The sequence below is a fragment of the Dermochelys coriacea genome, chromosome 26 (assembly GCF_009764565.3).
Source record: "Dermochelys coriacea isolate rDerCor1 chromosome 26, rDerCor1.pri.v4, whole genome shotgun sequence".
NCBI classification, from domain to species: Eukaryota; Metazoa; Chordata; order Testudines; family Dermochelyidae; genus Dermochelys; species Dermochelys coriacea.
The window spans coordinates 12,139,025-12,163,784 of NC_050093.1; the positions used below are offsets into that span (position 1 = coordinate 12,139,025).

General features: G+C 47.0%; 1 protein-coding gene across 2 annotated transcripts in view; it reads left to right on the top strand.

Annotated features, from left to right (window-relative positions):
* Positions 1–1,475: 1,475 nt before the first annotated feature.
* Positions 1,476–24,760, top strand: part of LOC119848696 (hexokinase-2) — a 68,165-nt gene continuing 44,880 nt past the window's right edge. The window contains exons 1-2 of one of the 2 annotated variants that reach the window (XM_038384811.2): positions 1,476–1,814; positions 16,730–16,892. In XM_038384811.2, the coding sequence (XP_038240739.1) occupies positions 1,752–1,814; positions 16,730–16,892 (226 nt within the window). In that variant the 5' untranslated portion in view covers positions 1,476–1,751. The remainder of the gene's footprint in view (positions 1,815–16,729; positions 16,893–24,760) is intronic. The other variant, XM_038384812.2, reaches the window with a different exon arrangement.

Below are 24,760 nucleotides of genomic sequence, written 5' to 3' on the forward strand. Positions count from 1 at the left end.
CGTGCATAGAGGGGCCATGCAGACAGACCCATGTGCATATCCACATGCAGCGCAGACAGACAGACCCGTGCATAGAGGGGCCATGCAGACAGACCCATGTGCATATCCACACTCAGCGCAGACAGACAGACCCGTGCATAGAGGGGCCGTGCAGACAGACCCATGTGCATATCCACACTCAGCGCAGACAGACAGACCCGTGCATAGAGGGGCCGTGCAGACAGACCCATGTGCATATCCACACTCAGCGCAGACAGACAGACCCGTGCATAGAGGGGCCGTGCAGACAGACCCATGTGCATATCCACATGCAGTGCAGACAGACAGACAGACCTGTGCATAGAGGGGCCATGCAGACAGACCCATGTGCATATCCACACTCAGCGCAGACAGACAGACCCGTGCATAGAGGGGCCGTGCAGACAGACCCATGTGCATATCCACATGCAGTGCAGACAGACAGACCTGTGCATAGAGGGGCCATGCAGACAGACCCATGTGCATATCCACACGCAGTGCAGACAGACAGACCCGTGCATAGAGGGGCCGTGCAGACAGACCCATGTGCATATCCACATGCAGTGCAGACAGACAGACAGACCTGTGCATAGAGGGGCCATGCAGACAGACCCATGTGCATATCCACACTCAGCGCAGACAGAGAGACCCGTGCATAGAGGGGCCGTGCAGACAGACCCATGTGCATATCCACATGCAGTGCAGACAGACAGACAGACCTGTGCATAGAGGGGCCATGCAGACAGACCCATGTGCATATCCACACTCAGCGCAGACAGACAGACCCGTGCATAGAGGGGCCAGTGCAGACAGACCCATGTGCATATCCACATGCAGTGCAGACAGACAGACAGACCCGTGCATAGAGGGGCCGTGCAGACAGACCCATTTGCATAACCACACGCAGCACAGACAGACAGACCTGTGCATAGAGGGGCCATGCAGACAGACCCATGTGCATATCCACACTCAGCGCAGACAGACAGACCTGTGCATAGAGGAGCCATGCAGACAGACCCATGTGCATATCCACACTCAGCGCAGACAGACAGACCCGTGCATAGAGGGGCCGTGCAGACAGACCCATGTGCATATCCACACTCAGCGCAGACAGACAGACCTGTGCATAGAGGGGCCATGCAGACAGACCCATGTGCATATCCACACTCAGCGCAGACAGACAGACCCGTGCATAGAGGGGCCGTGCAGACAGACCCATGTGCATATCCACATGCAGTGCAGACAGACAGACAGACCCGTGCATAGAGGGGCCGTGCAGACAGACCCATTTGCATAACCACACGCAGCGCAGACAGACAGACCTGTGCATAGAGGGGCCATGCAGACAGACCCATGTGCATATCCACACTCAGCGCAGACAGACAGACCCGTGCATAGAGGGGCCGTGCAGACAGACCCATGTGCATATCCACACTCAGCGCAGACAGACCCGTGCTCAGTCCCATGCTGGGCGGACAGACCCCCAGCTCGGCCAGACAGACAGACAGACGGAGGCGCGCGCCCCGCCCCACGCGGCGCACACACCCTCCCGCCCTGGCCAATGGGAGCCGGGCGGCGGGGGCGCGTCACTCCCGGGCCGGGGGAATCTCTTGAATGAGCCACATTGTTGCCGCGGAAAGTGACCAACGTGCCGGCTGCCGCCCGCTCCTGCGCCGCCGGGGCCGGGCTGATCGAGACCGGCATCGGCTCCCCTCCCCTCCTCTCCGCGGAAGATGATCGCGTCCCACCTGCTCGCCTACTTCTTCACCGAGCTCAGCCATGACCAAGGGCAGAAGGTGGGCGAGGCCCCCCCCCCATCGATACTTGAGAGCTCGATACCCTGTGTGTGTGTGTGTGTGTGTGTGTGTGTGTGTGTGTGTGTGTGTGTGTGTAAGGGGCTCGGAGCGGGACCCGGGGCTGGAAGAGGGATCGAGGCGGGCTTTGCAGGCTATAATCGGTACCCCCCCCCCATCCCCGGACTGGAGGGGGCGGGGGGCTGTTCCCCAGCCGGCTGGCTCTGCGGTGGGTTTCGATACCGAGCCGGGGGTGAGCGAAACGTGAAGCATGTGCCTGTCCGGTCCGGGGACTGGAGCGAGCGATGCCTGGCTCCGGGTAGGGGGGTGTTTCCGTTTCCCCCCCCCCATCCCCTTGTGGGGGAGCTGCAGCGCCTCCCCGCTACCCCCCCCCCCGATCCCCTTGTGGGGGAGCTGCAGCGCCTCCCCGCTACCCCCCCCCCCGATCCCCTTGTGGGGGAGCTGCAGCGCCTCCCCGCTACCCCCCCCGATCCCCTTGTGGGGGAGCTGCAGCGCCTCCCCGCTACCCCCCCCCCATCCCCTTGTGGGGGAGCTGCAGCGCCTCCCCGCTACCCCCCCCCGATCCCCTTGTGGGGGAGCTGCAGCGCCTCCCCGCTACCCCCCCCCGATCCCCTTGTGGGGGAGCTGCAGCGCCTCCCCGCTACCCCCCCCCCGATCCCCTTGTGGGGGAGCTGCAGCGCTGCCCCCCCCCCCGGGGTCAGGTTGAATTGCTGACCCGTGTTCGGCTGTGCGTCCCTGTCGATTTATTTTTTGGGGGGCGAATAGTGGGAGTGTGAAGTGGGCTTCTTCCCCCGCCAGTACCGGGGGGCTGGGGGCCCGGGCGGCGGGTGGACGGGGCAGCTCAGGGTCCCTCCTAGGAGGTCCCATTCTGGGAAACTCCCCGCATACCTCACGTCCTGTGTCTCTCGCTCTGCAAACCCGGCAAGCGGGGGCGATGGGGGGGCCCTGGACCGCAGCTGCAGGGGGGGCCAGTCTTCCCACTGCCTTGCTTTTAGAATAGAATAGAGGGTCCCCGGCTCCAGAGGTTGTAGGGGGTCCCCGGCCCCATGGGTTTGTTTGGAGGAAAGGGAGGGTCTTGCCTTGACTTCATGTCTCCACCCCCCCCCATGGACAGAAGTAGCTCTGGTTTGGGGGAGTTCTGCCCCCCGGGCTAGGGGTGGGTGGAAGGATGTGACCTGATCCTGGAAGGGGCCGATTCTGAAGGCGTTTTCCCCTCCCCCGGGGGTTTAGTTCCAACAGGGGGATGCGCTTGGAAAGGAAGTGGCTGCAAAGTGTCTGTGGGGAGGGAAGTCTGTTCTGGCCCCCCCTTGTCTTGCTGCCAAAGCCTGGCCCAGCAGGATGGACAGGGGTGCCCCGGGGATTAATTTCCTGGCAGTTTGGGAATGCAGATCCCACTCCTGCTGTTGGGTTTTACAGGAGCCATGTATGTCCCTGTCCGCCAGACCCTTTCAGTGCCTGCTAAATCTCCCCCGCCTCCCAGCCCTGGGATAGGTGGGGAGGGCTAGGAAATCAGGGGGCGCTTTCCCGTCAGCCAACAAAACTGCTTCTTTTAAAGCATCCCCAAGTTCCTCGCTCCGTGGATTTGGGATTTTGCTTTGGCCCATTATAGACAATAACCTTCCTGTAGCTTGTTCCAGCCAGGGCTCTTACCCCCAGTCACAGAGGGTTGTAAGTATTGTCCCCCAGTTTATAGCTGGGGGCCGGGGGAGGTGAGGGACAGGTTGTAAGGTATCCAAGGTCCCATAGGAAGGCCAAGGCAGAGCTCAGGTGAACCCAGATTTCCTGATCCCCAGGCCTAGCTTGAGCCACATGGTTAGAGTGCCCCCCTCACCCCCCCCCCCGGGGGCCAGTGTTGAAATATAAATCCTTGTTTGGGTTCCAATATTGTTCTCTCCCCTTGGCCTGCTCCATGGTGGGGGGAGGGGGGAACCTTGTGATTTAAAGTTTTGCTTTAGGGTTATGCTCTCTGTCTATAAGAGTGAGGGTTATTTTGGGATGTGTCGGAGTGGGATGCTTGGATTTATGTGAAAACCTTCCCTGGAGGGTTCCTCTCTGCAAGCCCAAAGAAGGTTCTTCAGTGATGCCATTTGTCAAAACCCTGCAGTTCAATGCTTTCCCTTTCCCCCTCATCTTGTGGGGTAGGGGAGTTTAGCTGGGGACACACTGGACGTCAGCATTCGCAGGGTGGTGACACAGTGTGGATATATGCCGAATGTCCGGTTTGGGTAACAGAGCAGGGTTGAGGAGATAGTCTAGGTCGCTCAGGATTTGCAAACCAAATAAATGGCTTTTTGATGAAGTTGAGAGGGGGAGGCAGTGAATTATGTTGTGACTGGGAGCTTTGAACCCAATTTTAGTCCCCACCAAACCTGTGTTACATCATGAATGTGTTTTTCAATACCAGTTAGAAAACAAAAAAATTAACTCTGCCTCCTGCTTTGTCTGGAAAGTGAACGGCAAATATATCAACAGTGCTTTCTTTAAAAGAAAGAAAGAAAGAAAGAAAAAGAAATTAATACAAAAACATATGCATAACTTGAGCAAACCATGACCTCTATCCTTGGATTGAAAATACAAATCAACAAATTGTGTGATCTCACTCTATTATTGTATAGTTACAGTTTGCATGAGTATTGTATTCAGAATGTGGACATACTGAAATGTACTAGTGTTTGTTTAGCTTATTTGAGTAGTCTAAAAGCATTTGTCCTGCTTTGAACAGAATCAGCTATTGGTCTCTGAAAATGAACAGTTAGGTGAATCCTCCCCCTGCTTTTTTTTGGTCGGGGGGAAAGCACTCTGATGGTGAAACTTTATCTGAAAATGGATTCTGAATTCTCCAGCTAGTCTGGTGAATGTCCTTAAATTAGATCTTAGAGACGGACCAGCTTTTTGTTACATGTATGTATCAGTAAAGCTCAATTTTAAATGCTACAGTCATATGCTACTGTACACACATGCACACAGATGCTCTAGCTTATCTGAAGCTGCTGATCAGGATTTCGAAATTCCAATGAAGGCTTCCTTTTTAGCAGGGAAAAAAAATCACTTCCTCCACTATTTTAGTACCATAGGTTCCCTTTGTAGCAACAGTGACAGAGATAAGAACCCACTCGCCAGGGAGACCAACTAAGAAACTAAGTAAAACTAAGAAACGCTACCATGTCTGTGATAAAGAAAAGGAGTACTTGTGGCACCTTAGAGACTAACAAATTTATTTGAACATAAGCTTTCGTGAGCTACAGCTGAAGCTGTAGCTCACGAAAGCTTATGCTCAAATAAATTTGTTAGTCTCTAAGGTGCCACAAGTACTCCTTTTCTTTTTTGCGAATACAGACCCACACGGCTGGTACTCTGAAACATGTCTGTGATGTCCCTGGTGGTGGTTGCATTAAATTGGAAGTAAAAATACCTAGCAAAAATCAAGTTGATATGTAAAGAAATATAGTTTAGGCTTCTGTCTTGTTCCATTGCATTTAGATATAACTGGGCTTGTGTAACAGTGGAATCAGTCCCTATGATATATGTAATGTAACAAGACTCAGGAAGTAGGCAAATAGTGTTGGTGCGTTAGCTCTGGGTTTTCTTGCTGTTCTCAGTTTGCTATGCCCTTATCAGTAACTTAGCATAAAGTTCTTTCTTAAGGAATTTCACTTGGTTCTAAACCAGGAACGTAGTGTGCAAAGCATGGTCTGTCCCTCTGTTTCAGTAACTACTCTTGCTAGGGAGAGCAAACAAAGGTTATTGTTCGGATGTGGGAAAAAGTTGCAAGCAATAATTGGCCTGTTAGTCTCTAAGGTGCCACAAGTACTTCTTCACTCTACAGAAGGTTCAGCTACACTGGCTGCGTTTATGTATGATGAAATAGGTTTACAGATACTTTCCCCGAATAACTGCTTCCAGACTTATGATTTCTTTCAGAATTGTTTATTAAATAAGCTTCTGTAAGCCCTCTTATTTTAAAAAAACAAACAAACAAAATCTTTAGCTAATGGCCATGCTACTCTGAACGCCGAGTGTGCTGTTTCTTTGTCAAGACAGTGGATTGTATTTGGCTGTCTCTTGCGATGTGGCTGCGGTGGGCCTGCCATTGTTACTTGGGGGCCTCTGGACACCATAAAATCAAACAATAATAACGCATAGTTGCTCCAATTTTTTCAGGGTGGACTGCATCATGTCTCCCATTTGCAGTTGCATGCACGGGAAAGTAATATTCGGAAGGTAGTGAATTATCTCTTCGCTGTTTCTAATGCACCTTAGCAGTTGGAAACAAGGAGATCCAGGTAGGCAGTCCACCCTCTGCAAACCACAGTTGGAGAACCACCAATAACCTTGGCCAACTGATTTGGTGAAATGACACTTCATTAACTTGTATCTTCATGGAACTGACCGGGGAAGAACAGAGTATTTACATATTAAAAAAAAAATCAAAAAAAATCTGAGTAGGTTATTGATCCTGTTGCTCCAACCATGGCTGATGGAAACCGTTCCTGGTCACAATCCTGTTCAAGAGATCATGTTGTCTCTTGATTAGAGCTGGAGTACCTGAGCTTGCACTCCTGGGTTCTGCTCCCAGCTTATTGAGTTGCCAGGATGTAGCATAAGTAGGGACCTACCAAATTCACAGGCATAAAAAACGCATCACGGACCATGAAATCTGGTCTCTATATTATACAGATTTCATGGGGGAGACCAGTGTTTCTCAAATTGGGGGTCCTGATCCAAAAAGGAGTTGCAGGGGTTTGCAAGGTTATTTTTTTTTTGTGGGGGTCGCGATATTGCCACCCTTACTTCTGTGCTGCCTTCAGAGCTGGGTGGTCAGAAACCAGCAGCTGTTGGCCAGGTGCCCAGCTCTGAAGGCAGCTCCCCATCAGGAGCAGCACAGAAGTAAGGGTGGCAATACCATGCCATCCTTACTTCTGTGCTGCTGCCTACAGAGCTGGGCCCTCAGCCAGCAGCCGCCACTCTCCGGCCACACAGCTCTGAAGGGAGCAGTGCAGAAGTAAGGGTGGCAGAGTACGGTATTGCCACGCTTACTTCTGTGCTGGTGAGGTGTTGCCTTCAGAGCTGGGCTCCTGGCCAGCAGCCACTGCTCTCCAGCTGCCCAGCTCTGAAAGCAGGACTGCTGGCAGCAGTAGTGCAGAAGGAAGGGTAGAAGTACTGCAACCCCCACCCCAACTCCTTTTTGGGTCAGGATCCCTACAATTACAACACTGTGAAATCTAAAAAGAAAAGGAGTACTTGTGGCACCTTAGAGACTAACAAATTTATTTGAGCATAAGCTTTCGTGAGCTATAGCTCACTTCATCGGATGCATTGGATGAAGTGAGCTGTAGCTCACGAAAGCTTATGCTCAAATAAATTTGTTAGTCTCTAAGGTGCCACAAGTCCTCCTTTTCTTTTTGCGAATACAGACTAAAACGGCTGCTACTCTGAAACCTGTGAAATCTAAATAGCTGAAATCATGAAATTTACTATTTTTTTTAAAATCCCATGAAATGGACTGTGAATTTGGTAGGGTCCTAATCATACGTCACTTACCCTTCAGTTTGCCCAGTTGTAGACTGGGTCGAAGTAACACTTGTCAAACCTCAAAGGGGTTGTGTAAACTTAATGAATGTTTGCAGAGCACTTCGAAATCCATAGATGAAAGGTGCTTTAAAAACACTAAGACTATTAATATTTGCACGTTCACTGGGTCAGTGCTGCGTGTCTCATACATTAATGTTGATTGAACCATTATGTTTTAACTGCTGTCATTTGCGTCAGAAATAATGCTAGGAAAAGTACTAACTGCATGTGGACACTTGTGATTCAGAGCTGAAAAATTGGGCTGGTATGTTTTTCTTTTCCTTCTAGCTAAAGGTACTAATTAGGGATAATAGCTAAGTTTAAGTTATTTAATTTTACTTCCATAATGAGGCCTCCCTTTCAGTACAGTGTCTCTGTCTGTCAAGTTGGCTATGTGGAAGTCATCAACCTTCCATCTTTTGCAGAGTCGTAAAACTTCCACTCTTCTTTGGATACCAGTCCATCTGACCATTTTCTGACATGACTGGCTCTTTCTTTCGCTTGCTTAGAGGAAGGATTTAAGTGTCTTCTTCCCCTTGTCACTTGGAGTCATTCTTAAATCTCAGTGTCATTGTCTCTTTCTTTTAAACTGTGACTGTGTAGTTATGCTGGGGAAGGATGGTGGGTGGATGGTTCTCTGGACACTGGCAACTTCCAGCCACTGAACGAGTCCAGCAATGTCTGTGGCAGACAAGCTTTCTCAAAATACCCACCCAATAACCTTCACTTTTGCCCTGCAGGCAGCTCTTCTAAGGGCCTCTCTGCTCAGTGTCCCATTGTAGTGGTTTCTGCATTGTGGATACCTGCCATTGAGGGACTGGATAAAGTCCCACCACCGCACTCCGGTGGAGTGGCCTGAGAGCACAATGAGCCAGCTGGACAATAGTATTGTGTCAAGGTAGAGGGACTTTGGTGGGGTCCTCCTGCTACCCCTGCTGTCCATTTTGTTTTCTGGCTGTATAAGACGTAAACCTCCAGGGCTGTCGATTTAGCACTTGGTTCATTTTCTGTCTTGTTATATAGCATGGCCTACTGGATAGAGCACTGGGCTAGGGCGATACCTGGGTTCTATTCCCAGCTCTGCTACCTGCTGGGTGACCTTGGGCAAGTCACTTCCCCTCCCCGAACCTCAGTTTTCTCATCTGTAAAATGGGCATAATGATATTGCCCTCCTTTGTAAAGCGCTTTGAGATCTACTGATGAAAAGCATAATCACAGGTTTCAGAGTAGCAGCCGTGTTAGTCTGTATTCGCAAAAAGAAAAGGAGTACTTGTGGCACCTTAGAGACTAACAAATTTATTAGAGCATAAGCTTTCGTGAGCTACAGCTACAGCTCCAGCTCACGAAAGCTTATGCTCTAATAAATTTGTTAGTCTCTAAGGTGCCACAAGTACTCCTTTTCTTTTTGATGAAAAGCGTTAGGTATAGTTATTACTTTATTAATAAAAAGAAAAGGAGTACTTGTGGCACCTTAGAGACTAACAAATTTATTTGAGCATAAGCTTTCGTGAGCTACAGCTCACTTCATTGGATGAAATGAGCTGTAGCTCACAAAAGCTTATGCTCAAATAAATTTGTTAGTCTCTAAGGTGCCACAAGTACTGCTTTTCTTTTTGCGAATACAGACTAAGGCTGCTACTCTGAAACCTGTCAAAAACAAACAGAGGCTGTTTTATCACAGTTTTATCTCTGTCTGTCCTCTCTTGTCCTGTGGCAACAGTAGTAGCTGATAGTAGCTGAATGGAAGCTTGGCTGGAATACACAGTAGCTTCTGTGCTTCGAGCCAAATGCTCAAATGCTCCCTGCGCTGGGGTGGGGGTTTTCCTGGGGGCTGCACTTAAGCTGCTGTGAACAGCAGCTGGTTTCTCGTAAAATACTTGGTGAGGGCAAGATTGAGTATGTGGGTCCTTGATGATGCACTGCAGCATGACTTCTCTTAGTAATCCGTTCCTTACTCCCCACCCCTCGAGGGGACCCATTCACATGCTTTGTCCTGTAAAATGAGACTCCTGAGGGATGGGGGTGGGGAGGAAACCGGCTGTACAGGAAATTGTCTGACTCAGGCTGTAGTGTGCAGCAATAGGATCCGGGAGGAGTGTCAGGCTTTGCTGCTCTCGTAAAGTCACAATGCGGTTTATTTCTGCAAAGTGCCGAGTTCTTCTAGCGCAGTCAGTTGGGGGTGAGGGCCGGCAGCGTCTTCCTGCAAAATGCTGAGCAATTCCAGGATCAGTGTCAATACTAGCAATCCATACCTAAAACACAGTCACGCAGCATATCGTGACTTGTAACTTAGTAGCTGGCAGAATTTCTTCCTTCTGTCCCTAAGATTTTAAGCGGGGTGTGTGGGGGAGGGTTGTGTTAGGCCACCCCTTGATGCTCCCCCATGTGATCACATTTGCCTACCTAAATTTACCAGTATGTTTGGAGATGGTCTTAGCTGTGACAATAGGCCCAAGCTGGGAAATGGTTTCTGTTCCCTGCACTGCTGCTGCTTCAGAATGTGACCTAGGGTAAGTCGCTTTCGCCTCATTGTGCCTCAGTTTCCCCCTCTGTAAAATGGGGATGAAAACACCAGTTTTGCAAAGCACTGTGAAATCTACTGAGGATACAAAGTGCCAGATGGGTGATTATTTGCTTCCTGCCCTAAACTGGGGGCAGTGTCACTCTGTGCTGTTAAACAGTTGCTGCATTCCCCACAAAAGTGACTGCATTTTAGGGGTGGGTGAGGTGATCCATCTGCCAGCCTCTTAAGGATGTTTTGAGAATTGCTTAATGTTTGTACGGTGTCTTTCATCAGAGGACCTCAAAGTATTATTTTTGTGCTTCAGAATTTGAGAAACTTTCATTTTTTAATTACATTTTTACTAATCCGTAGCTGGGATGGGGAGTAAAAATGAAAACCTAGTGGGGCCACCATCCTGTGGGACTTGAGAAGAGGTTCCTGATACCAACCAGAACTTTTTATGCAGAGATCAGGCCTAAACTAACCCCCTGAACTTCAAGGGTATTTGACACCCTGATTAGTGCCTGTCTATTGTAAATGGCTCGTCAGTGGAGCAGGTCAAACCAAAATCAGATTTGAACTGATCACCATGGGGCTGTTAAATCCATATCCAAACTTTGCAACTTAAACACAAGCTTTTTTTAACACACACCGAACTTTCAGTCCACCACCACCAAAAAGGCCTTTAATGTGTTTTTTAACATTCAGTTCTCTCAGTGCTTCTCAAATGCACAAGCAGATCTAAGAACTAGAGAGAGAAAACACTGTAGATCCGGACACATTTATTCTGCATTTAATTCTTGCCATGTCTGTGGATCTGAACAAATCAGCCAAAAAATGAAGTGATGATTCATAGAAAAAGGCAAATGGCATTGCTCTCCTTCAGAGGGCCAGCAAGCAAAAATAATTTAAGACAAGCATGTGCCCAGGTTCTTTTGCATTAAAATAAACAGCTCTGTAGTACTTCCCATACTGCATTATCTTTGTTATGCAGGAAGTGTTTGTACTTAAGAGGAAGCTACTATCATGCTATGATTTACAAAACGTAGTCAGATAAGCTTTGCCACTCGATTGGGGAAACAAAAACAAGACAAAAGATCTACATAACTTGAGTACTGCTTTAATCCATACAATGTCACCCTTAATCTTTAACCATTAGGTTGATTCTTCATTCCTTTTGCTCCTAGTACTGTTACTAACTCCATGGGAGTTGCTGATTCTTCAAGCACTTGAGTGCTTTTACTCCTGAGTGATTTTATTCCTACAAGTGGCTGCATTGATGGGACCGATCTTGCAAGCATTCGAGCATAGGGTTTAACTCTTTCCGCATGAAAACATTGCACTGAATTTGGACAAAACTCCTCACATGCTTAAATATTTGTAGCATCAGGTCCTTAAGGTGTACACTTTATATTGCAAGCTCTTAAAGCCAGGGAATGTCTTTTATTACATGTTTGTACAGCACCTAGCCCTGATCTGATTGGAGCTATTAGGTGCTAATAAGTGTGAGCTATTAGGTGCTAATAAGTTATTACTTTATTAATACACACTAATAAGTGTATATTAATAAAGTAATAACTATACCAAACGCTTTTCATCAGTAGATCTCAAGGCGCTTTACAGAGGAGGGCAATATCATTAGGCCCATTTTACAGATGAGGAAACTGAGGTTCGGGGAGGGGAAGTGACTAGCCCCAGGTCACCCAGCAGGTAGCAGAGCTGGGAATAGAACCCAGGTATTCTGAGCCCTAGCCCACTGAGCCCTAGCCCAGTGCTCTGTCCAGTAGGCCATGCTATATAACAAGACAGAAAATGAACCAAGTGCTAAATCGACAGCCCTGGAGGTTTACGTCTTATCCAGCCAGAAAACAAAATGGACAATAAATACAGAATCAAGCCCCTTGCTAGCCTAATGTGCTCAAGAGGAGGGAGACGAATTTGCAGGAAAAGGAGAAACCTCACAACTTGTCCATTGAGGAAGGTACATATGTCCTGTCCTTTGCTACTGCACAAATTGTTCCCAAGTGGCCACCCAAAATTAGCTGAGACTTGTTCTTCAGCCATGAGCTCCCTTGTTCTGTATCAATCATTCCTCACTTCCTACCCTCAAAAAGTCCAACCATTATCTAAAGGTGAAATAAGTATATATTTAAAATATTCATTTCCCTTTTCTCTATAATTTGATGGAGGCTTCAGTCATAACATATTGGTAATATCACTGGACTTTGCACAGGGTTTCTGTAACCAGTCCCCACGTTACAGGAATGCAGCTGTGTGCATACAGAGATGGGCCCGAGCTGCAGAATTTGGATGTGGATCTGAATTTAAAGTTTGGGGTTCCTTTAGCTGTGGGGTTGTGGTTTCAGGGCCATCTCCACTTTATTCCTCCCAAAGCTATGCTGCCAACAGAGATCATGCGGGATGGTAAAAGATGTGTAATTGCAGTTTCTTCCCTTCTTTGGTTGAATTCCACAAATAGGGATTGCAGTTATTCATAATCATTGCTTACAAGGTCTCTTACAATTTCTGTCAGCTGAGCATCTCAAAAACACTTCTCTAATATGAACTACATAAGCCTCTTAACACACCTGTGAAGTAAGGGCTATGTAGGGATCCTTGTCACCCACGGGCGAAATGCAGCCACCTCTGGGGTGAAACAAGGCAGCTGTTCAACAGTTTAGGACAAGAAGTGGATTACACTGTAGTCAGTTTTTCAAGGACTTAGTTTTTAGACTTCGATTTTGTGCTTTATACAGAATACTCTTGGAGGTATTTTTGAATAGCTGGTAGCTATTTTAAATTTAAAATATAAAAGATGCTATTTCTTAAATTGCCCCCTACTCATTACACCTGCTTTAGTCTATATCTCTAATTGTGATTCAGGGTTTGCTTTTATAGTGTCTGGACAATAGCTAATAGGAGAATAAGGAACAGGAAATTGATCTTTTAGGAGTCTTTCCTTAGCTCATTCCAGATTGTTAGTGTCTCATTCTGCTGGAATCTTAACAATTCTTGAACTAAACTTGGTTCTTGAACTAAACTTCTGTCCCAGTGTAATGTTTTTCTGAAAGCTTATGCTCTAATAAATTTGTTAGTCTCTAAGGTGCCACAAGTACTCCTTTTCTTTTTATGAATGTGTGTAACACATGCCATCTTAAACTCAGTACTACAACTTTCTGCCACCTACCTGGTTTCGATTTCCTCAGGGAAATACCATTAACTTGTGAAACTTTTTTCCATCCCAAAGAAATTTTCTTTTCCAGATTGCACTCTAGTAACTTATTGATTTGAGATTGACAATGATCTTAAAAAAGGTAGAACAACCAAGGAGGATGTTCCTCCCCCAAAGGCATTCATCTGTCACAGTCACCAATTCTCCCATCTTGCTAGATCGTACCTGTATAATTAGATGTAAATTTACTTACAGTAAATACAGATGGCTAATTGGAACAACATAACATTGTGGGGTTATATATTTAATTGCCAAATAGTTTCATTCCTAAATAACATAGTCAATTTCCAAATAGTTTTGCATTTCAGCATCCCATATGCCATCCGAATAGCCACAAATGCTGCTTTGTTATAATTTACTTGGAGTCCAGAGTCATCACTTAGGCCCTGATTCAACAAAACACTTGCTTATAACTCTGAGCTCCATGAGAATGGTCAGTCTTGGTTTCAGATTGGTGATGTCCCACCCGACGTAGTCCCTGAAATCACTAGGGTAGAGCACATGCTTAAGTATTTTGCTGAATTGGGGCCTTAATACCTCAGCTGTGGGGACTATTTGCTCAATGGGACCTCAGTTTGAAACCAAACTTGGCCATTTCTCTAACCTAGCTCATGTAGTTGCTGACATTATATATATTTTTAAATTCATTTAATGCTATTCCCCAGACTGGCTTTGGGATAGCATGACTTACAGCCTTGCCTGTGTTAGCTAGAAGGTAGACTAATAGCTAGTAGCCTCAGTCTAAGTGTGTAGGAGATGATGGATCCAGGCTTTAAAGAGCTTTGTGGAATTAGCGGAAGGTCACCCCACTTCTTGACATTGCTGATTATTTTTAATACCGTGGAATCGTAAGCACATCAGGATCTTGACAAGCACCAGACTTATAGTGAGAGAGGTTTGTGGGGATCAGCCAAGGCGCATCACCATGTAGTCACAAACCAGGCACCGTGGCATCTGCTGTTGGGCAAGCATATTGCATGCTCTCTGCTCGCTGTACCTTGCCATAAGTGGAGGTGGAAGAGCAAATATTGTGGATCTCAGCTAGCAAGTGATTAGAAAGCACTTGGCTACCATGTGGGGAAGGAAAGATTTTCCACCAGCAGCACCATGGGGCAGCGGGAGAGAATGATCAGCAGTAAAGAGGGGAAAGGGAGGAAAAATAAATACTTTGGCTTGGGAAGGAGGGTGTGTGTCTCTGGTGAGGACGGCCTGATTGGGCTCCCCAAAACTTCTTGTACTTCTCACTAAAGAGAGGCCCAAGGTGTGATGATAACGGATCTTCAAGAGTTGAGGGTGTTGGGGTGCAGGCCTAGTTAGCATGATGAAAACCCCATGTGAAATCTTCCTGCTAGATGGCATCTAGGCTGAGTTTGTTCTTGGTTAACTGCACGGCTGGCTTCTCCCAAGGAGACTATAAAAGGGCACAACTAAAGAACAGCGAGCGCCCGCGGTGCAGGATACTTACAATGACTTAATTCCTCCAGCATTTAAGCTCACAGCTGAGAAATAATATTGTGCCCCTTGCCCTGTGTCAAATGCATCAACTGCTAACCGCTCCTGCAGGCTTTGAAGGCTGCAGTGTTACAAATAGCCTGGCTAATCTGATTTTAAAAAGCAAGCACACTCCCACTTGCCCTGGCTATGCTCTTGTTTCGACTTTCCAGCATGCCCAAACATCTGAGCAGTCTAGAGATGAGACAGGCCCAGAGTCCTAGATCCTGAACTCTTGTAAAAATGAGGATTTGTGCATGTGTTTTGTCTCTCATGCTTTCCCCACTCTGAGTGGGAGGAGGGGCACATAACTGAAGGCTATTACCTTAGCATTGGTATGTGGGCTGTGTGGGAACTGATTTCCTGTGAGTGAAAGCACATAGCTGAGTAAACGGAGATAAGTATTTGGCTTCCCCGCTGTATGGTATTTAAAAGTCCCATAAAGGAATCCTGTCTAGCTTGCTCTGAGAAGCCCTTTCAGATGTCACTCTTTGCATGTTCACATCTGCCTGTCAGCTTGTCCTCCGCTGGCCTCTTTTTATGACTTTTTCACACCAGAAGTTTTCCTTAGGAAGTAAGAATATCTTGGCTGGATAGCAAAGATATGTTTGCTATTCAAGGGACAGATCCCAAGGGGGTGTAAATTGGTGTAGAGCCACTGACTTAGCCCAGCTAAGGATCTGGCCCCAAATGCATGAGCAACTAGGAGGCAGTGTGGCCGAAAACACACAAGGAATGAAAAATGGGGGGAGGGGCGGGAAAAAAGCAGCCCTTAAAATTATACTTATTTTGCTCACCCTAGTTGTCATATGGCCACGTCCATGAATGAGGTCACTTCTCAGCCAGCTGGATGTTGCTGGCCTAGGAAATGCCAACCGTCTCTTTCAATACAGCACTTTTAAAAGCCTCCCACTTAATTTCTGGTGAAGCGTGCTCTTTGCCTTATGTGAGCAGAGCGGGTGAAGCTTTCCTCTGACTTCACTGACACTTGAACCTGCCTTTTTAATTTGTTTAAACCAAGTAATTAAACTGAAGGGATGTTTTCAATCAGGGGCTGGCTGTCTCCGTCTAGGGTCAGGGAGAAGGCTCGGTTTAGGTGTGGAACTCTGACAGTTTTATTGTATTTGAATAATAAAGGAAGCCCAGAGTGGAAAGTCTGATCTTAACTTTGCCACAGTGTTCGTCCTTCCTGGCTGGGGGGAGAGGCCAGCAGCTTACCCTGCCCTGTTGATATAAAACTGGTACTCCCAGAGACCGACAGGCTGGCTAGTTTCAAAGGCCTTAAGGAGGAGAGTCTTGGTAACTAAGGCATTCAATGGCCTTTGAGGATCTTGAATTCATTTCCTACTTTTGTCTCAATTTTTCTACGAGGCCACAGACGAGTAACATATAGCCTGATTTTTCAGAGATGCTGAGCACCAGAAGCTCCAATTAATGTTTGATGAGAGTGATGGGTGCTTGACAACTCTGAAGAGCAGACCATACAGCTGCATGCCTCAGTTTCCCCCTCTGTACAATGGGGATAATTCTGACCTGCCTGGGGGTTGTGAGACTTACTTCCTTAATGTAAGAAGTCCTTTGACACTGAGAAGGAATGCATGTGGGAAGCACAAAGTATTATCTGTAGTGACTCAATTCAGCTCATGAGTGTTAGTTGTAATATGAGCTGAGGCGTTAGCTTGATTTGATCCTTCTCAAACGCCCTGCTATGTCTGTTTGGAAATGTACTAGTGGCTGGTCCATAGAGAAGATGACTCTCCTTACAGTGTGTATGATAAAACCCATTGTTTCATGTTCTCTGTGTGTGTATATCAATCTCCCCTCTGTATTTTCTACCAAATGCATCCGATGAAGTGAGCTATAGCTCACGAAAGCTTATGCTCAAATAAATTTGTTAGTCTCTAAGGTGCCACAAGTCCTCCTTTTCTTGTTGCAAAAAGAGTTAGTCCTTTTGCTCCATTGAGAGAGGCCGGTGCGCATTGGTGCTGACGGTCTCTGGTTCAGTCCCCAGCGAGGACCCATGGTTGGGTAATGTTCTCATGGGTCCAACCACAATGCCTGACCCCCACGCTGACCCACTGGCTTTCCTACACCTTTCAGATTGACAAATATCTCTATCACATGCGGCTCTCCGATGAAACGCTCCAGGAGGTATCTGAGCGCTTCCGAAAGGAGATGGAGAAGGGTCTTAGAGAAGACACCAACCCCACCGCATCGGTGAAAATGTTGCCCTCGTTTGTGAGATCCACCCCGGATGGAACAGGTAAAGTGCTGCAAGGAATCGCTTGTTCTGCGTACAATGTGGGTGGGGGTGCTGGTGGAGGAATGAGCTCTTCTGTTCCTTGTTTTTTCCTCTCTACACCCTGTTCCCGATTGTTTTGTTCTCCTGTTGTTTGAATTGGGGAATCAAAGGTCCAGTTCTCCGACTTGCCCTGGGGGTGTAATTCTCTTGACTTGAAGAGAGTTGCGCCTAATTCACACTGGAGTCGCAAGCCGAGAATGCCCCTTCTTGCAGGACAGTCTCGGGTAGAACACAAGGGGCTGGGAGTGCCAGCAGGCCAACTAACCTCTGAGTGACAATGGGAAACCTTAGTTCCCCATAATACACACGCATAGTCGAGCCTTTTAACTGAACACTTCCTGCCAGCCACTATCCTAGCATAGGAGTGCCCAGAAAGTGCTCAGATATTACAGCTGGTATAATAACCTAGATAGATGCAACACACTCCTCCCATGGCTGACAGCTTTGTTCTCCCAGGTCCGCTAGCCAAGGCAGCTTATTACTGTCCCTCCAATCGTTGTGATCTCTGTGCAATCACCAGATTACCTTTAAAACTGATTTGCTGATGTAACATCTGTCTAAAGCATTCAGGACCAGCAATAAATAAATCAGCTGGGGTATTTGTTAGGAAAGTTTCTAGATAAATGACTGTTGGGAAACCGGGTGTAGGATTTGATTGTTCCTTTAAAGAGCGCTGAGAGGTTTAGGTTAGGGAGAAAAGAGGGATTTCTGGTTTAAAGTCAGGGAGTCAATTACATGTCAGTGACATGGAATAACCCCGGCCCCTGATGGATACATGAGAAGGAAATTTGGCAATGGTTTCCCACAGTTGCTGACATCCCTCCAGCAGAGCTGAACATTGGGGAGCCCTAAGGTAGCCAGGAGGCTGAGGTGTTAAGTAACCCTGTTGATTAGACTGACCCTGCACAGTACAGGAGACATGACGGCTGAAATGCTGGCAGCAGCTGGTGTCTTTGTGACACTGGTTCTCCCAACGTTGCTGCCCCGGGGGAGCTGAACCAGCATCAGTAGTGCAGGGAAGGGGGCGGGGAATGGGTCAACAACTGCTGAGATAGGAGATCAGCTGGGTGAGCTAGGGGTATGTAGAGGATCTGTAAGACTATGAGGCAAATTCCACTTCACTGGTCCTGTATTTGCCTGTGTCCTGGAGTGGTTCTTTGGCCCAAAGAGCATGGTGACCTCGCTGGCACCGCTATGAAGACTTTGTATAGAAATGACCAGCCTGGGACTCAGTGGCCAGCATCCAGGAGAGGGAAAGGGAGGAGGAACTGAGCCGCAGAAGGAGGCATCCATCTGCATTTCTCCTCCCATCTCCAGCTGCTCTGCTGTTGCTTTGTTTTTTTTCCCCCTTGCTGCTTCTGTCTGTGATCCTGTCTACACTACAGCCGGGTAGCTATGGTGCTGTAATGTCCTAGCGTATATGGAAGGGCTTGTTCCATCGCTGTAGCTCATCCACCTTTCTGAGCCATGTCGCAGGCGTCTGGCAAGACCAGCTGAACCCCGGAGCGTCCCCTTCTTTGGGTTGCAGTCTCGTGAGAACAGCTCCTCTGACGTTGGTGTCACTGACCCCGAGCCATCATAAGGTGTGTCTGTAGCAGTGAATCTCAGAGCCCGGGTCTATAGACTCAGGCTCACGGGACTGGCACCACAGTGCTCAGAATAGCAGGGCAGACATCGTGGCTCGGGCTGTGAAGTTCACCCTTGTCCCCGGGCTTCAGAGCCCGAGCTCCAGCCTGAGCCCGAATGTCTACGTAGCTGTTTTTAGTGCCGTAGCCCAAGCCCCGTGACCTGTAGCCCTGAGCTCTGAGATTCACTGCCATGGGTTTCTGCTAGGCATGTCAATGTCCCCATACGGACCCGACGCCAAATCCCATCGGAGCTGGTCTCTGGTTTCACTAGCCTTCCTAGTAATGGAAACATTGAAGGAATCTTGGTGTTTTCCTGGAACTGTTGCAATAAAGCTCTAAACTTTACCCTGGGTAACGTTTCATCCAACGATGCACAGTGACTTGCCAGTCTACCGCTGCTCCTATGCCTTTGGGCAAAGATTCAGTAGAAGGATTTCTCTCAGGAGAACTATATCTTTTGCGGGGGGAGGAGTTCTCTGATCATACAGGTTGTTCCATCTCAACTGCTCAGCAGGGGTAAATATTTTATTTTTAGTTATTTTCAGTTTGTTCCTGTGGTTGAGATCCCATAGTCTAAAAAGGAGCTGAGATTTAGGCAGCCTGAACATCTTAGAGCCTGATTCTCCTCTCACTCTGTCTGCTCCAGGGAGTTACTCCCGTTGATGTCAGCCTACGTTAGAGCAGAATCTGGCCCTTGCTGTCAGCTTTGAGCCACTGCTATGTGGGTCCAAATCGAGAGCCTGGTTCAAATCTATCACTAATATTGAATCACCAAATGATTGTGTCACTAATGGACACATCCCATCATAAACTTTTTAACAAACTGTCCCCATTTCATTTGCTCTTTTTCCTTAGTGATTGATGCTCACATGTTCTGTCCTGTTTAAATATTAATCTGGGTGGGGTGGGGATACATTTCCATCATAGGTTCTGCTCTGGGTCTTGTGGCTAAAGCACTGGGCTCAATTCCTTGTTATGAGAACATGAGCTAGTCAGTTCGCATTTCTGTGCCATGCTTCCCTGTAAAATGGGGATACCTCCCTCCCTTACAGGGGTAATGTGAAGATGTGATGTTGAATGTGCGGTGCTCAGATACTACAGTGATTTGGGGCTGTATAAGCATCTAGATGGAATTATTTGATTGTCTAATACTTAACATGAGTGCCCCTTCCACATTTTAGAAGTAATTGTAATCCACTCAGTCTTGCTCAGAAGCAGACAGATGTTACAAATTTAAGGCCTTATGGGAGTTGATGGTGCTCATTGCACAGCACCTCCTCAGGATGAGTTGAGGGTTGTTAGTATCTTGCAGGATCAGGTTCACAAATACATTAGCACCTACTCAAGTGAGATGCGGTTGGACAGTTAAAAAGAGCTCAATTCTCAGTTTGTTACAATGTATTGTAATGGGCAGCAGCATCTCTGGAGTCTTCACTTAGAGGGAATTGGTGTTAGGGATAAAGGAGGCTTCCCCTGTAGACAAAGACCAATAGTAATTCTCTTATACAGCATTAATAGATTCATAGATATTAAGGTCAGAAGGGACCATTAGGATCATCTAGTCTGACCTCCTGCACAACGCAGGCCACAGAATCTCACCCACCCACTCCTGCGAAAAACCTCTCACCTCCGTTTGAGCTATTGAAGTCCTCAAATTCTCCATCCGTGGGTCTCAAAGCACATTATGAAGGCAAGGAAGTATCATTAACCCCACTTCACAGATGAGGAAACTGAGACATAAGAGGTGAGCAGTGTCAGATCCTGAACTCGAGCCCACTATCCTTACTCTCAGTCCAACACCCTATTCTCTAGGCTGCCATCTCCCCATATGTAATATAGCAAAATCGAGGCAACTGACCTTGTAATGTCAGAGCTCTGTGTTCCTCTCATTGTTCAAGCTGGATCTTTCTTAAAGGAACTCCTTACTGCTCCTTTTGGGTCGCCAGGCACACTTGCTACCAATTTTTTGCTCTGAATACCATATGCTGAAATATGGGGCTTTTGAGATGGGTCAGCTGCATCTGAACAAGCCACTGGTCTCTGTCCCCAGGAGAACATAAGCTGGCTCCTGCCACTCACATTGCCTGTTTGCCACATGAAGGGTTAATCGAGACACAGATTGTGACTGCTCCAGCACCATGTCTAGCTTTAACAACATGCTGCAATAGAGAAAACGAATCTAAGGCAAATCAAGTGACACATTTTATTGGGAAGTAATGTCTGATCTAAATGTGTCTCTCAGCTTTGTGGGTTTTCCCCTCAGCACTTGAAAGTGTGGGTGGCATTTGTCCATTTCCTTCTTCCCCATCTCTCTCTGTTTGCTGGCATGAAATAGAGGAAGCATTAGTCAGGCAGGAGCAGTGTTATAGTTTGCATACCCATTTTATGCCACACCTTCTTTATTAAGCAAAATGGCTCTTGGAAGCTATGAACACGCAGCTTGCTTTCAGCAATGCTGAATCTCTTCTGTTCTCACTACTGACTTCAACAGGGTTTCTCCTGACTTGCATTGCAGAGTAAGCGAGAGGAAACCCAATCCCTGTGTCCTCTTGCTTAGACCCTGAGCAAACACAAGTCCCACTGGAAAGAATGGTATGTTCAGTTACCAGGTTTTAATCTCTAGAGACTCAGTTTGTTTTCTCAATAGTGTAGGCAGTTCATACATCTTGCCAGCTGATTGTTTTACTTTTCTTTGAAATCTGTGGTAGCCAGGTTACTGGAATATTCTGCTCCTTTGCTTTGCCCTATGGGATGGAATCCTGAAATGTCACTTTCATTCTGAAGATGTAATTTCTTCTTAATGATACATCCTTCCCCATGTTACCATAGACAGATACTCCATTGCATATACACATCAGTGTAATACCCACATTGGAGTTAGACTAACACAATATTCAATGGAATGCCTGAATCCCCAAGTAGATCTGTGTACTTAGAATGGGATTTTGAAAGAAACCTAAGGGCGTTAGAAACCCAAAACTCATTGAAATTCAGGGGACCTTAGGTACCTTGAGGCCTGATTTCTCCTCCCCCTGCTCCCAAGTGCTGAGCACCCATAACTGAAGTAAATGGGATAACTGTGTGATTGCCCCACTTGGAAAAGTCAGGTCACAACACATGTGGGTTTGAAGGATTTTAAATATATCATAGTTTATAGATCAGAGGGGTAGCCGTGTTAGTCTGTATCCACAAAAACAACAAGGAGTCTGGTGGGATCTTAAAGACTAACAGATTTATTTGGGCATAAGCTTTCGTGGGTAAAAATGCATCTGAAGAAGTGGGTTTTTTTATCCACGAAAGCTTATACCCAAATAAATCTGTTAGTCCTTAAGGTGCCAGCGGACTCCTCGTAGTTTATAGAGAATGTCTGATCTGCATGAAACTTCAGCTCTGGTATTGTATTGTACCTCAGTACTGATAGAACCAAACAAAGTCGTTCCCATCTGAGGATAGGTTTTTATTTTAATTGTCAGGTTAAACTGCTTAACTTACTGGGCCTGATTCTGAACTGACAGTTTACATTGGGCTTACTCCATATGTTTACACTGACCTGAAAGCAATATTAGGCTACTCCTATAACTGTATCAGCTGAATTCGGCACAGGTGTGTTGAAGTTTAGACCGCTTGCCCTTTTTTCCAGCCTGGTTCTTTTGCTAGAATGATCTAAACTTTATGGAATAATCGCAGCAATATGTTTAGTTGGTGGATCCACAACAATGAGATTGTAACAGGCACAGAAAAGTCATTGACAAAGCTGTGTTGTGGTGTGTTCCCACCCCCCCCCCCTTTGTTTCCATGTTGGACAAAGTCTGGAGCGGCTCCAATTTCTCTCTCTCTCTCTCTCTCTCTTTTTTTTTTTTTAAGCTGACTAGATTGAATATTCCAGATCACTTCAGCAAACCTGTGTGTGAGTCAGTGGAGTCTTAATCTGCACACTCATGGAATTCTAAAGTTCTGTACAAGGGGCGCGGTGGGGAGAACGGAGCGAAAACAAATTTAAAAGTAAATTTTAAAGCTAAGCAAAAATAACCATTTCCAGAGTGGCTGTCCCAGCACCTGTTTACTCAGATCAGGCCGAGGATGGTGTAAGCCACAGGATTTCAGTCCCCTTTTTGATTCGGGGCTTCAGTTTTATTTCTTCAAGCTAACACAAGTATGGGTCATGTCTCTTCCCCACTCCCCCTGGGTAGATGCAGCTAGGTTGACAGAAGGAAGGTAGGAAGCATCAATACTACAGTATTAGCAGCACAACTGCAGCCCCGTAGTGCTGTAGTGTAGACAAGCTTCAGCTACCAATAGCAGTGATGCTGTTGCGGCACATACTGGATGCCTCAGTAATGACCCAGCGTCCCAGGCAGGCTTGTACAGCTGATGCTGCCGCAGTGTCGCTGCTGTTGGTACTTGCAGGTGCTAGATAAAAGCCAGCTCAGGTATATTTCCATGTGCTGCCATCACACCTCTGATTGCAGTGTAGACATACCCTGAGTGTCTACAGCATTTAGCACAGGGGGGCCACGATCTCCACTGGGGCTTCCACACACTACCATAATGCAAATAATATTGTTTAACTGGCATCTCCAATCATAGTTGGATTTTGCACTTAGTAAAAACATCCTGCCAAAAAAGCCTCCATTTCCTACCCCTAAAAAAAAACAACCCCAGAACATTTTCCTCTCCCCCAAAAACTCTGGGAGTCAGTCTGGATGACCAGTCCCATCCATCGGACGCTTTATAACACCTTGACATTAAAACGGATCCTAAAAGCCCCAGCGGTGGCAGTTTTGCTGCTGTTGCTAGTGTGTCCTGCGATCCTCGTGCTGGTATCAACTATAATTACCATGTCTCTTATGGCAACAGGTATTGAGTTGCTCCCTGGATGGATGCTATTTTGGTAAGACTGTGTGAGCTGGGTATGTTGCACATCCCATATTACTGAATATTTGGCTGCTGTTGGTGTGCAAGGTGCAGTACAAGACGTAGAGGAAATCCTAGTCTGTGCCCTAAGGACTTTACATTCAAAAGGCTTGATGCTGCCAGATTCTGAGCACCTCCCACAAGGGGCTTGTGGTAAGATGAGGCCCTGAAACATAAACCCTTGTATCAGAGGCCTGGTCTGAGCCTAAGGCCTGAACTAAAGTAATGGTCAAGACTTTGTTAACATAAAGCAAAGTTACACTGTGACCCAGGGTCAGGCCCTGCTCACAGAAGCTGGCAAAGAAAGGGCTGATGTTGCAAAAATACACATACCTAAAAGGTCCTGGGCACTAGAGATACAAACATACGCCAGGATGATACCAGAACACTCCGATAGTTGCACATTCCACGCAGATAACAAAGAACAGGCGGACCCATCCTAAAGACAGGGGCAAAAGGGTACTATGATGGATAGAGTAGTTTTGTTCGAACCAACATGTGCAAGGTGAGAGGCGGCACCTTACTACGTAGAGGGGTTGTACCTCAGTACATCAGGAGTGATGTGTAACTTGTTTGTACCTGTGAATAAGAATGCACCCTTGAAGAGTTTTCTTTGTCTGGCCTAGGGGGCGGTGGTAAATCCTGCCACTGACTGAGCCGATCCATTGTCAGGGAGCACATCCGTACTAGCAGAACTGTAGACATCTGATCCAGGGAGCTAGAGACTGTGTTTCGTTTGGCAATAAACCTGGCTGGGTGCCTTCGTACTTTATCGGAGTCTGTGGTCATTGGGGGGGGTCTCTCGGGGTCTACTGTGTCAGCGATCTGCGGAGCAGGGGCAGCACGCAGAGGGCACACACGCACGCAGCCGACTGTTATCAACATTGAACAGAGCAGAGCACCACACTGGTGACATCTGACAACATTGGTGACACGCTCTGTCCTAGTCAGTGATTTTAACGGGCGTTGAAAATAAACAGCTTCTAAATGTCCCTTTAGGTGTTTTGCACCAATCACTTGAGAAATGCTTTTGGAAATGAAACAAAGGCCTTCTCTGTAACTGGGATTAGCCTGTCTTGAACACAGTGTAGATCTTGGCTTTCCCTACAGGTTGTATTGATGAAGCTATACCCATTGCTGCTCATTTGTGGTTGAGTCTCAGATTTAGATAAGGGCTGTCTTGGTGACCGTAACAAGAATTAGAGAAATTAACAAGCTTGTTCGGGGGTGGGGGGGTTGTCCATTTTACCAACCTGACTCCGTTAGTTTTCAGACCCTCTTACCTTG